This window comes from Lycium ferocissimum, chromosome 5 (genome assembly GCF_029784015.1).
Source record: "Lycium ferocissimum isolate CSIRO_LF1 chromosome 5, AGI_CSIRO_Lferr_CH_V1, whole genome shotgun sequence".
Lineage (NCBI taxonomy): Eukaryota > Viridiplantae > Streptophyta > Magnoliopsida > Solanales > Solanaceae > Lycium > Lycium ferocissimum.
In genome coordinates, this window is record NC_081346.1 from 17,467,150 (window position 1) to 17,478,983 (window position 11,834).

Consider the following 11,834-nt stretch of genomic DNA (forward strand, 5'->3'; position numbering starts at 1 on the left):
TGGCAATGGCAGGAAAAATGGAACCTCATGGTAAACAAGCAAATCATAATGAATATGAGAAGAGAGACAAGAGCAAGGTGTATACTCAGAGGCAGATTCAGGATTTAAATTTTATGGGTTCAATCTATAGATTTTTAACACTGAACCCATTATATTTTTAAAGTTAGGGGTTCATATCTACTATTTATTGCAATTTTAATAATTTTTTACTGTAAATTTAGGCTCACTTGTCCAAAGTTTGGGGTTCATTGAACCCCAACCTTATAGGCTACATACGCCTCTGAGTATACTCTGCCGTTTCACAAACTACTGAGCCGAGCAGATGCAGTGGACTGGACACTAATGACTCTGGGGACATTAGGCTCCATCGTCCACGGCTTTGCCCAACCTGTTGGCTATATGCTGCTAGGCAAAGCCCTTGACGCATTTGGAAACAACATAAATGACACTGCTGCGATGGTCAATGCCCTAAAAAAGGTACGTTTTGACAAGTGACGGAGGCAGGATTTCACCAAGGGGATTCAAAATAACAAAAGTAAAAAACAAAGAAGCCAAGAAGATTCAACGTCTAATATATATACAATTAAAAAAAAATTGATCTTATATACACCATGTAAATTTTTTCGCGAAGGGGGACGGATGAACCCCCTCTGCCCCTCTAACTCTGCCCATTGTTCTGACCCTTGCTTCATCTCGATATCATAATAGACTGTTAGCTTCAGGAAGGTTCTTGAGCTTTTTTTCCTGTGCTTTATTGCAGGTCATTCCATTTGTCTGGTATATGGCATTTGCCACCTTCCCTCCTGGAATACTAGGTAACTTCCTTACAGTCACTGATATTTCTACTAGCAAGGCTCAGAACAGCTCTTTGTCAAGCTCACACACATGCACAAACACAACTGATAACAGCAGGCTATTAAACAAAAAAAACATAAAAGAGCAAGGAAAAGGTCAATAATTTCTTATTAAACCGACATGAACCAAATATATTTTACGGCATTAAAAATATAGAAACTGAAGTATGCTAAAGTAACGAAGTTAATGTATGATGCAGAGATAGGATGCTGGATGTACGCTAGTCAAAGACAAGTAGCACGTTTAGGACTGGAATTTCTGAGTGCTGTTCTCAAACAGGAGATTGGGGCGTTTGATACGGATTTAACTAGTGGGAAAATAATCATTGGAATAAGCAGCCACCTGTCACTCATACAGGATACGATTGGGGAGAAGGTACAACGCTCATGCTTACCTATTTATGGCCCAGTCTCATCTTTTAATCTTAAGGTGCCCATGTGTGCATCTCTGCAAGCATAAGTATATCAAAGACACAGCTAGTTCACCGGGTTTCAAGCCTAGGTCAAACATGCTCCTCTGACCTTTCTACTGGCAGTTGGAAAGACCAGGTCACAAAAATCTCATCATAGAATCAGACATCTGATGTCTCCAAATCTCTAATACAATCAAGTATTAACATTCAAAATAGCAATGATTCAGTTATAGCTAACATGTTTCCTTTCCTGACAGTTGGGACATTTTATGTCATGCATTTCAACTTTCTTTTGCGGAGTCCTGATTGCATTCATATCCAGCTGGGAAGTGTCACGCCTATCCTTACTTGTCGTCCCACTAATCTTACTAATTGGCGCCAGTTATACAAAGGAAATGAGTGCAATCGCAACCATGAAAATGTCTTACCTGTCACAAGCCACATCAATGGTAGAACAGGTAACAAGCTTATCCATTTCTTTGGTGACAACATGTTATCAAGTGTAGACTATTCATACTGCATTTCTGCTCCTCCGTGACAGACAATCTCTCAAATCAAAACCGTTTTTGCTTTTGTTGGAGAGACTATCAATCAAGTCATTCTTAGACTGCATTGAAAGACAGACGAATCTAAGCAAGAAAGAAGCATTTATAAAGGGTCTTGGAACAGGCATGTTCCAGACTGTAACTTTCAGTTCATGGGCTCTTATTGTGTGGGTGGGAGCTGTTGTTGTCTCAGCCAGGAGATCAAGTGGCGGAGATGTCATAGCAGCAGTTATGAGCATTCTCTTCGGTGCAATGTAAGAGCCAAAACATTATATTTCACAACATAATCTACCATGTTATGAAGAAGAGGAAGAAGATATTGAAGTATAGACTTTCAGAAAAAGATGGTTTCATCATCTTTCTTTTAATCTCAGATCACTTACATATGCCACACCAGATATGCAAATCTTCAATCAAGCAAAAGCTGCAGGAAAGGAAATCTTCCAGATGATCGAAAGGAAACCAACAATCAATGCTGACTCGAGAGGGAAGACACTGGATGTGATTAATGGCAATTTTAGTGTAAAAGATATACACTTTGCTTACCCATCACGGCCCGAAAAGATGGTTCTTCAAGGGTTTTCATTGTCAATTCCAGCAGGAAAAGTAGTGGCACTTGTGGGAAGTAGCGGTTGTGGTAAAAGCACCATCATCTCACTAATGATGAGATTTTATGATCCAAAGAGAGGTTCGGCGTCCTTCCGCTACTAATTAGTACTTTCAACTCTTACATGCTGAACTTGCAAGGGCATTGACAAAATATAAAAGAAAGTTTTCATATGTAAATGTCTAAAAGCTTCTTAATATACATAATCTGCATAGTCAAATAAAGTTGCCTGGATTACATATGAATGTCAGAACACTAACTCAGTATGAAACCCCTCAGGTGACATTCTCCTTGACAACCATAACATCAAGGATCTTGATTTAAAGTTTCTCAGGAGAAATATAGGATTAGTTTCCCAGGAGCCACCACTATTCGCTGGCAGCATTAAGGACGACATCAAGATAGGAAAAAGGGATGCAGATGATCAGGAAATTGAAAGAGCATCAGCCTTGGCAAATGCGCATTCTTTTATACAACAGCTCCCGGATCAATATCTAACAGAGGTCAGACCAATATCCCTCAGACACATGAAAACTATTCTATGTTCCGAAGGAAATCTGACTTAGGTTGATTCTAGAAAGAAGAAATATAGCTACTTCACAGTTTTGTGGTGTTGAATTCGAGAGGTTCAATAGCAAAAATTAATAAAGTTTTCATTCTATTGCATATAATGTGGTCAAAGTCACGCTGAAAGGACATATTGTTGAAGAAAGTAAGACTCGGCTTGAACTTACATGCTTGTTCATAGCCACTAGATCTTCTAAGGAGTTAAAGTTGAGGAGTTTCAGAAACTGTGGAAGCCAATTCTTTTTCTGAAACATCTAAGGACTAAGATTCAAAATGAAACTAAACTAAACAAAAGTATTGGCAATTAGGACTGCACCCAAACCTGCACTTCTGATATAAAAGAAATTATAACTTCCCAGTACTAATTTAGCAAAATTTCATCTGAGACTTCATGAGATCTGGCACCTGGCTTCTTTTATCCAATACTTCAAGTACAATTGTATTACTTTTTATACCATCGTAGCTCAAAGTCTTTCCTAAGTGAACCCTCAATTAGTTGAACACCCAATAACTAATTAAACCAAGTTTCATTAGTTGGAGTAACCAACACCTAATGAACTGTTAAATAGATTCGAGATTACACTTTAGTGGGAAAGTAAAGGTCAATAAAAGAATGTTTCTTATATAAGCAACACCCCTAGAATTATTCTCAGAAGTTATTCAATTATGAATAACAACAACAACAATAATGATAACAACAACAGCAGTGAGCTGTTAATTTGCTGATATGGGAGGCTATTTGAACAATATGCCCTAGTAATCCAGCAACTCTGACGCTTGTCATCAAAGAACCTACTTAAACCTAACAAAATGATGAAGATACTAAAACATCTAGAATATTAACAAATAATACCTTCGGAAACTAATTGCAATATAAAATAATTCAGAGTACGCTTGAGGTGGAGGCTACCTGAACAGTGTCCTATGAGAAGTACATGAGCAAAGCTTCTTTTTCTCTCTCACATACAAATCACAGTGATAGGCTATGGCTGTAGAAAGTACCAAGCTAACACAGTAAGAATATCAAAAGAAATCACTGTCACTAAGCCAAACAAGTTGGAAAAAGACGGCAAAAATATGCACAATAAAATAAAAATACTATGTACAGAGAGGCTGCAAAAGCTGCTACATTAACGTATAATACATATACACCTTTCACATCCATCCTTCACTCTGGCATAAGTCATGAAAAATCGCTGTGGAGCAGGATTTCTAGGTACATTCAGAACAATGTTTTGATTTCTTAAGCAGAAGTTTCATGAAAACTAAGACTTGATGATTTAGTTTTCATGTCATATATTCGCACTCTAGGTAGGGCAAAGGGGTCTTCAGTTATCAGGTGGACAGAAACAGAGAATTGCAATAGCAAGAGCAATATTAAAGAACCCTCCAATTCTTTTGCTTGATGAGGCCACCAGCGCTCTTGATACAGAATCAGAGAAACAAGTTCAAGAAGCACTTGACACAGCAATGCAAGGAAGAACAGTCATCTTAATCGCGCACAGAATGTCAACTATCATTGGTGCAGATATAATAGCTGTTGTTCGGAATGGAATAGTTACAGAGACAGGAACCCATCAGAACCTATTAGATACCACTGAGTTCTACAGTGCCTTGGTTAACATGCAGAACATCAGCCAAGATTGTCAAACCAGGTCAGATGCAACTCAACGGCATACTTCCCATTATAAGATACAAATTAAAATAAGTAATTGATTGATTCAAAATGAAATACATTATAATTGATAGGATTAAAGCGACCGATGAGAAAACTGAATTAATCCAACAAGACGATGCGCCTCAGGACCATCAGCAGCCTCATGAAGAGCTTAAGCAACCTCATGAGAAGAAGCAGAAACGAAAAAAAGAAACGCATGTATTCTTCAAAATCTGGTTTGGCTTGAATAAGAGCGAGCTCATAAAGACTGCTATTGGCTCTTTTGCAGCAGCTTTTGCAGGAATCTCTAAACCAGTTTTTGGATTCTACATCATTACCATAGGAGTGGCATATTATAATCCTGATTCAAAGGATAAAGTAGCTCGGTATTCAGCATTCTTTACCTCAATAGGACTGCTTTCTTTGTTTGCCCACACTCTACAACATTACTTATTTGGAGTAGCTGGAGAGAAGGCCATGACGAACCTCAGGCGAGCTTTGTACACTGGTACGTCCTTTTCGCTTCCTCCTTTTCTCTGCAACTTCTTATGACATTCCAAAATCTGTTTGCAGCCATACTACGAAACGAACTAGCTTGGTTTGAAAAGCCTGAAAACAGTATTGGATCACTTACCTCCAGGATAGTCAATGAAACATCCACAGTCAAGACCATAATAGCTGATCGCATGTCTGTCATTGTCCAGTGCGTCTCCTCCATAGTGATCGCAACAACTGTGAGCATGATAGTTAACTGGAGAATGGGTCTGGTAGCCTGGGCTGTGATGCCATGTCATTTCATAGGTGGGCTGGTTCAAGCAAAGTCAGCTAAAGGTTTCTCTAGCGATAGCAGTGTAGCACATTCAGAACTTGTTTCCCTAGCTTCCGAATCTGCCATGAATATAAAGACTGTTGCAGCTTTCTGCCACGAAATACAGATACTTGAGAAGGCCAAACTGTGTTTAAAGAGACCATTGAGGAAAGGGAGGACAGAAAGCATCAAGTATGGAATCATACAAGGCATCTCTTTCTGCTTATGGAACATTGCTCATGCAGTGGCCTTATGGTACACAACAGTTCTGGTTGACAAGAACCAAGCCAGCTTTGAAGATGGCATAAGTTCATACCAGATATTTTCCCTAACAGTACCCTCAATCACAGAACTATGGACACTGATACCCACTGTTTTATCAGCCATCGGTGTTCTAAAACCTGTGTTCCAGAGCCTTGATCGGTGCACAGAAATTGTACCAGACATGCCAGACAATGCATCATCTGAAAGCATCAAAGGGGAAATTCAGTTCCAGAATGTCCAATTTCATTATACATCAAGGCCAGAAGTGATGGTGCTAAACAATTTCAGCCTGCAGATTGAAGCTGGATTGAAGATGGCAATTGTGGGGCCTAGTGGAGCAGGAAAATCTTCAATCTTGGCGCTGTTACTGAGATTCTATGATGTGATTGAGGGAAAGGTTCTGATTGATAGCAAATATATAAGATGAGGCTTAATCACCAGATGGGCCCGCAAACTTAAACTTGGCGTGTTTTGTAAGATAGCGTATAAAACTTACGAGGTGACAAGGATAGGCAGCAAACTTACTCAAAGTGTATTTTTCAAGTTGTTTTGAAAACAAAAACTATATTTTTCAAACACTCACAATTTTCATGGCCAAACAAGCCCTAAATATATCACAAAATATTTTTTTTTAAAATGCAAAAATAAGGCAAATGCATATACATGAGACTATAAATGTGCACTTAAACCAATAAATACTAAGCTAATCGCAATTTTGCGACTTTCAATTAACTCAAATTTTTTTTTACACTTGAATAATTAAAAAACAATAACTTTAACCAATAAAAATCCTTAAAAAAAGAAATTTCAAATTAAGAAAAGTAAAGCGAGAAGAAAATCCTTAAAAAAAGAAATTTCTTAATTTGAAATTTCTTTTTTTTAAGGATTTTTATTGGTTAAAGTTATTGTTTTGTAATTATTCAAGTGTAAAAAAAAAAAATCCGAGTTAATTGAAAGCTTGCAAAATTGCGATTAGCGAGTATTTATTAGTTTAAGTGCACATTTATAGTCTCATGTATATGCGTTTGCCTTATTTTTGCATTTTTAAAAAAAATATTTTGTGATATATTTAGGGCTTGTTTGGCCATGAAAATTGTGAGTGTTTGAAAATATAGTTTTTGTTTTCAAAACAAGCTGAAAACTTGAAAAATACACTTTGAGTAAGTTTAAGTATTATCTCATTACCTTTTTCATAAGTTTATATCTTTATCTTCAAAACATCTTGCCAAGCTTTAAGGCCCATTAAAGTAGGTATTAAGCCTATAAGATATTATAATCTTAGGAAGTTAAGGGCACAGATTGGACTGGTGCAACAGGAGCCACTTCTGTTTAGCTGCACAATTAGGGACAATATCCGCTACGGAAGTGAAAAAGCATCTGAAGCTGAGATAATGGAAGTGTCAAGAGAAGCAAACATACATGAGTTTATAAGTAACTTAGCCAATGGATATGATACTGTTCTGGGGGAAAAGGGCTCTCAACTTTCTGGAGGACAAAAGCAACGGATAGCCATAGCAAGGGCCTTGCTAAAAAAACCAGCAATAATGCTGTTGGATGAAGCAACAAGTGCCTTAGATGCCGAGTCCGAAAGAGCCGTTGTAAGTGCATTGGAATCAATGAAGCTGAACAACTATGGAGGCACAAAAGTGACTCAGATAACAGTAGCACACAAGCTTTCCACAGTAATAAATTCAGATACTACAGTTGTTATGGACAAAGGTAAGCTTGTGGAGAAGGGTAGCCACTCAACCCTAATGGCGGAGCCTGACAGTGTGTATTCAAGTCTTGTTAGGCTCCAAAGTGTGGAATAATTTGATAAAAACTGATAACACATAAAACAAAAGTTGGGATTCACTCCCATGTAAGTTATATTTTTGTGTTAGTTGTTATACCTACTCCACCGTGCTCCTTTCTCAATTCAGTGGAACCTGATATAGTGGCTTCTTCAGGGTGTGGACACCCCTTTTTATTAGCCTTGTCTAACCAACCATTTTTCTGAGAATCTACAGATTCTGTTTTCGGAGAAAAGGGTACTACAAAAATATAGTGGAATTTGTCATAAGCAATAAATATGAATAAAGCACCAGTACAGGCATTGATTTCTTTTAGAAAGCTAATTAGTTAAAATAAAATTGACCAAAACCAGAAGACTTTAAAAATGTTTGACCTCAACTAAAAGGAGACCAGAAAGCTTTATGGTAAATAGATTCATTTAATTGTTTTTAACATCTAAGTGACAAGGTAGAGAGGAAGTAAGAAGAGCACATCAATAACTACATCTATCACATATGTTCAGTATTTCCAACCCCATGCTTTTAACCATTAAGTGACCGGATTTCCAATACTTAAAGCAAATGATCTACAAAAAGGAACTTCTCCTTCATATGTTTATATTTGCAAATAGACCTTTTTATATGACATCACCACAAAAAGGGACTTCTCAAATGTGCTTATCTACTCCATATGCAACAATTGCTGTTCTAGTTGTTATCTGAGAACATCCTGAACAAGTTCTTGAAATGAAAAAGTCAAAAATTCCTTATAGTTTTCCTTTTGGAACCAATTACGTATATGCAGGAAAAGTGACAACGCTCACAAATAAAACAGGCAGTGCCAGAGCTACAGTGTAACATGGGGGTTCGGGCGAACCCAGTAGCTTTTGCGTAGACCCTATATTTGTACTAGAAAATCCAGCGTGTATATATATGTATTTACATGCGAACCCACTTACAAAGGCAAGCTAACGGTCCAGTGGTATATGCACTGCGAGAAAAGCCTTTCTTTTCCCCGAGATGTGCGTTTGAAACCCACCTGCGTCACTTATAGTTCCTTTTTTTCTATATGTTATCTTTTCTTAAAAAATAAAATAGACTCCTCACTCCTGCAGGCTGCACCAGTTTTTCCCTAGGCGTAACTCGTAAGTTTTTTTTTTTTTTTTTTATTGAGGTTGTTCTCCCTTCGAACCCCCAAACCTCAAATCCTGACTCCGCCTCTGAAAACAGGAACCTTCGCAGTACAATCAAATTTTGGTATGTTACCTGCATAATCCATTAACCGATATCTAAGGTCTCTCTTTCTTTTCTTTTTCATTTTTCATAAAATCAGTTCATAAGGGAAGTGGCAGACTTGGGACTTCAATTTCACCTTTGAAAAGTGTAGATAAGTACATACCTAAGGAAACTACTGCACAAACAAAACATAAATGGATCTTCTGGAGAAAATACTTGCTTATGGATGCAATAATGCATATGCACACATGACCAGGATCTAAGATCAATGAATTGTATTGTGTTGATCCATACTTCTGACATTCGTTTGAATCCCAAAAATGGTTCTTGAATAGCCATTATGTTGGAAGTACAAGGTCCTGTATCAATGCAGCTTATAAGAGATCTCAAATCAAAAGAAATAATAGTATACAAAAATACAACGTGCAAACCAGATTGCACCAGTAACAGAACGATCAAGTTACTCAAATGAATACAGTTGCTTCTTAATATTCACTTATGCTTTTGACCAACTAGAAAACACTAATTGCCATATTTCAGGAAATATTGTCAGAGAGGTAATTCCATGCCGGTCAATGAGTACCTGTCGAGTCTTGACCCAAGTTAGTAAATGCATCAATTATCAAGTCCTAACAAGCAGCCCGAGAAACATCATTATTCTCTTTGGACGGATACTAACCATAAGTTCACGAACCAGTAGAACCATCTTGCCATTTAATTCACAACTCTATATCAAGTAACAATTCCTTTGATTATAAAGTCCACTATCCTGGACCAAATTCCAAGTAAACTAAAGGTGCAGCAAATTCTATTAAGGTGCAGCAAATTCTATTCTTTGGATTTAATTTCTTTCTCCATAAATTTTATGATATATGTCATTTGCGCCCTATTTATAAAGCTCCTTTCCCAAGTAATTTCAAGACATCTTTGAATTTGAAGGTAGAAACCGGCACTGAGCGCATCTGCAAATTATGACATTCACACCACTAACTGTTTATCCTCTGATCGGCTGCTCAGAAAATAATCATCAAAACCACAAAAAATAGAAATGGAGTTCCAGGCTCCTAATCTAAGGAGTTCTAGCAACAAGTACATCAAGCCTTGTCCAGTCTGGTACAAGTTTAATTTCCTTGACCTGCAGACTAACTGAAATCCCGATTATTTGAGTTAACTCCCTTATCCAGAGGACAAGTTTGAGAGTGACACTTACAAAGAAGTGCATTCATGGCTTCCCCAAGAACTAGTTCAATTCACAAAGCAAGCTGATGTAGGCTATGCGTTCACCAAACAGTATATGAGGGATCTAGTTATCTACCAGTTCCCTGAGATAGTGCAGTAAGTAAATAGGCACGATATTATTGTGGAAATCTCCTTGCTCAAGGGATTAAAAACCACGACCTACCTCGTAGGATTTCCAACTCCACTATCTTTGAACTTCGGATTACGGCATTGCAACCTAGGAATTAACACACTTAATCCCTCGACCCTTACAATAACCCTATTGTAAGCTACGCACTCTTGATTACCTCTAGCCAAGCATTCAACAAAGTTTGACTACCTCTAGCCAAACCAACTAATACACCTTGACTACCTCTAGACAAGTGTACCACTCAAAAGCTTGTGAAGATAAACTTCCTACAAGCAACCTTTGAGAATTCAAAATACCTACAAACAGCTTCTTAAAAGAGAAGAGTAGGTTTACAGTTTAAAGAACAAACAAACAAAGACTCACAACAACCTAAAGAACATAGACATAATCTGGTGTCTCGATTAGGTCTTTCAGCTTGTAAGCGGCTTTGTTCTTGAGACTTGAGAGCACTTGAGAACTTGTGGCGGTAAGGTTTGCACAAGATAGTTTAGGTTTTGATACCCAATATGTTGGAACATGTTATATATATATATATATATATATATATATATATATATATATATATATATATATATATATATATATATATAGGGAGCATGTGGGTGAGATAGAGACCACTCATCCCGTATTTTGACTTAAAGCATAGGCGCAGACTGCTTGTACGATTATACGATGGGAAATGCGGCTTTACGCTATTGCGCTGACTCCGTACGACGTACAAAGAGAACAAATCGCAAACCAAGTCTCTCTCTATTTCTCCAGCAGTTTGACAATCATTAAAACACAGAATGCACCTTATCTTATCACAAGCCATCATAAATAAACCTGATAAAAGCCAGTAGAAACCAATGCACGTACTTTTGAACATTTTGTGTACTCACTCTCCTCCGTCGCATGTCACGTACTAACTCGCTCTTATGAGAGTCAAAAATCACTATATGTCATGCTAGAATCGGACATTGATGATCCAATACAATTGAACGAACGGTATACGGACACTTGCAGAAGTTTTTCGGAGAAAATGACAAAAAGGGTCCATATGTTGGGGTAGATTTAGAGCCTGTTTGGATTCTTGACTTAAATTTGATAAAAGTATGAAACAGAATTTTATTCAGAAACATTAGCCAAGTCTCTTAAAATTTCAAAAACTACAATATTGAAAAAAATACATGAAGAAAACTTCATCATACATCAAGAATAGACTAAAAAATATGAAAAGGTTCAAATGTGCTCAAAGTATTTAAAATTGAGAAGATATGTACTTCGTTAATAGTTTAGCTCAAATATGCTCTCACCGTCAGAGGCGGACCCAGGATTTTGACGCTGAGGTGACGATTTAGATTGGTTGTAAGGAAAAAAAAAAAAAGCGAGTTGGTTCAGGGGAGAGGCAACAAGTTGGATGGGACATTATTTTGAAATTTGACGAAAGAGGTCACTAGACTGACTTGGAATATTTTAACGGTTCCACGACATATGTGAGCACTGAAGAAACTACTAACCTGAGTCACATAGACCAGGTCTCTAGACAATTTTATTGAAGCTATCAGGCAGTAACTCTGAACTGTGTAAAACTGCTTGTGCGTAGGCTGCCCTAGTCCTGTCATGCATGTCTACCTGTAACAGTATAGGAGTGAGTTAGACATAGCCAAAAAACAGTTATTAGCAATGTACCTTTCTTACTGTCGTGGCCATTCTTGTCAGATGTCTTCCCTGAGATTTAAATGCTTCGTAGACGCTTTAGC

The 11,834-nt window shown here is 37.5% G+C and overlaps 1 protein-coding gene across 1 annotated transcript; it reads left to right on the forward strand.

The window, feature by feature from the left end:
• The first annotated feature begins 342 nt into the window (after nucleotides 1–342).
• LOC132057615 (ABC transporter B family member 13-like) lies at nucleotides 343–7,526 on the forward strand. Its single transcript, XM_059450241.1, has 10 exons — nucleotides 343–477; nucleotides 761–950; nucleotides 1,055–1,230; nucleotides 1,774–2,066; nucleotides 2,187–2,449; nucleotides 2,687–2,922; nucleotides 4,298–4,694; nucleotides 4,744–5,151; nucleotides 5,217–6,125; nucleotides 6,967–7,526. Exons 1-10 carry the CDS (start codon nucleotides 343–345, stop codon nucleotides 7,524–7,526), a joined length of 3,567 nt encoding a protein of 1,188 aa, XP_059306224.1.
• Nucleotides 7,527–11,834: the final 4,308 nt, after the last annotated feature.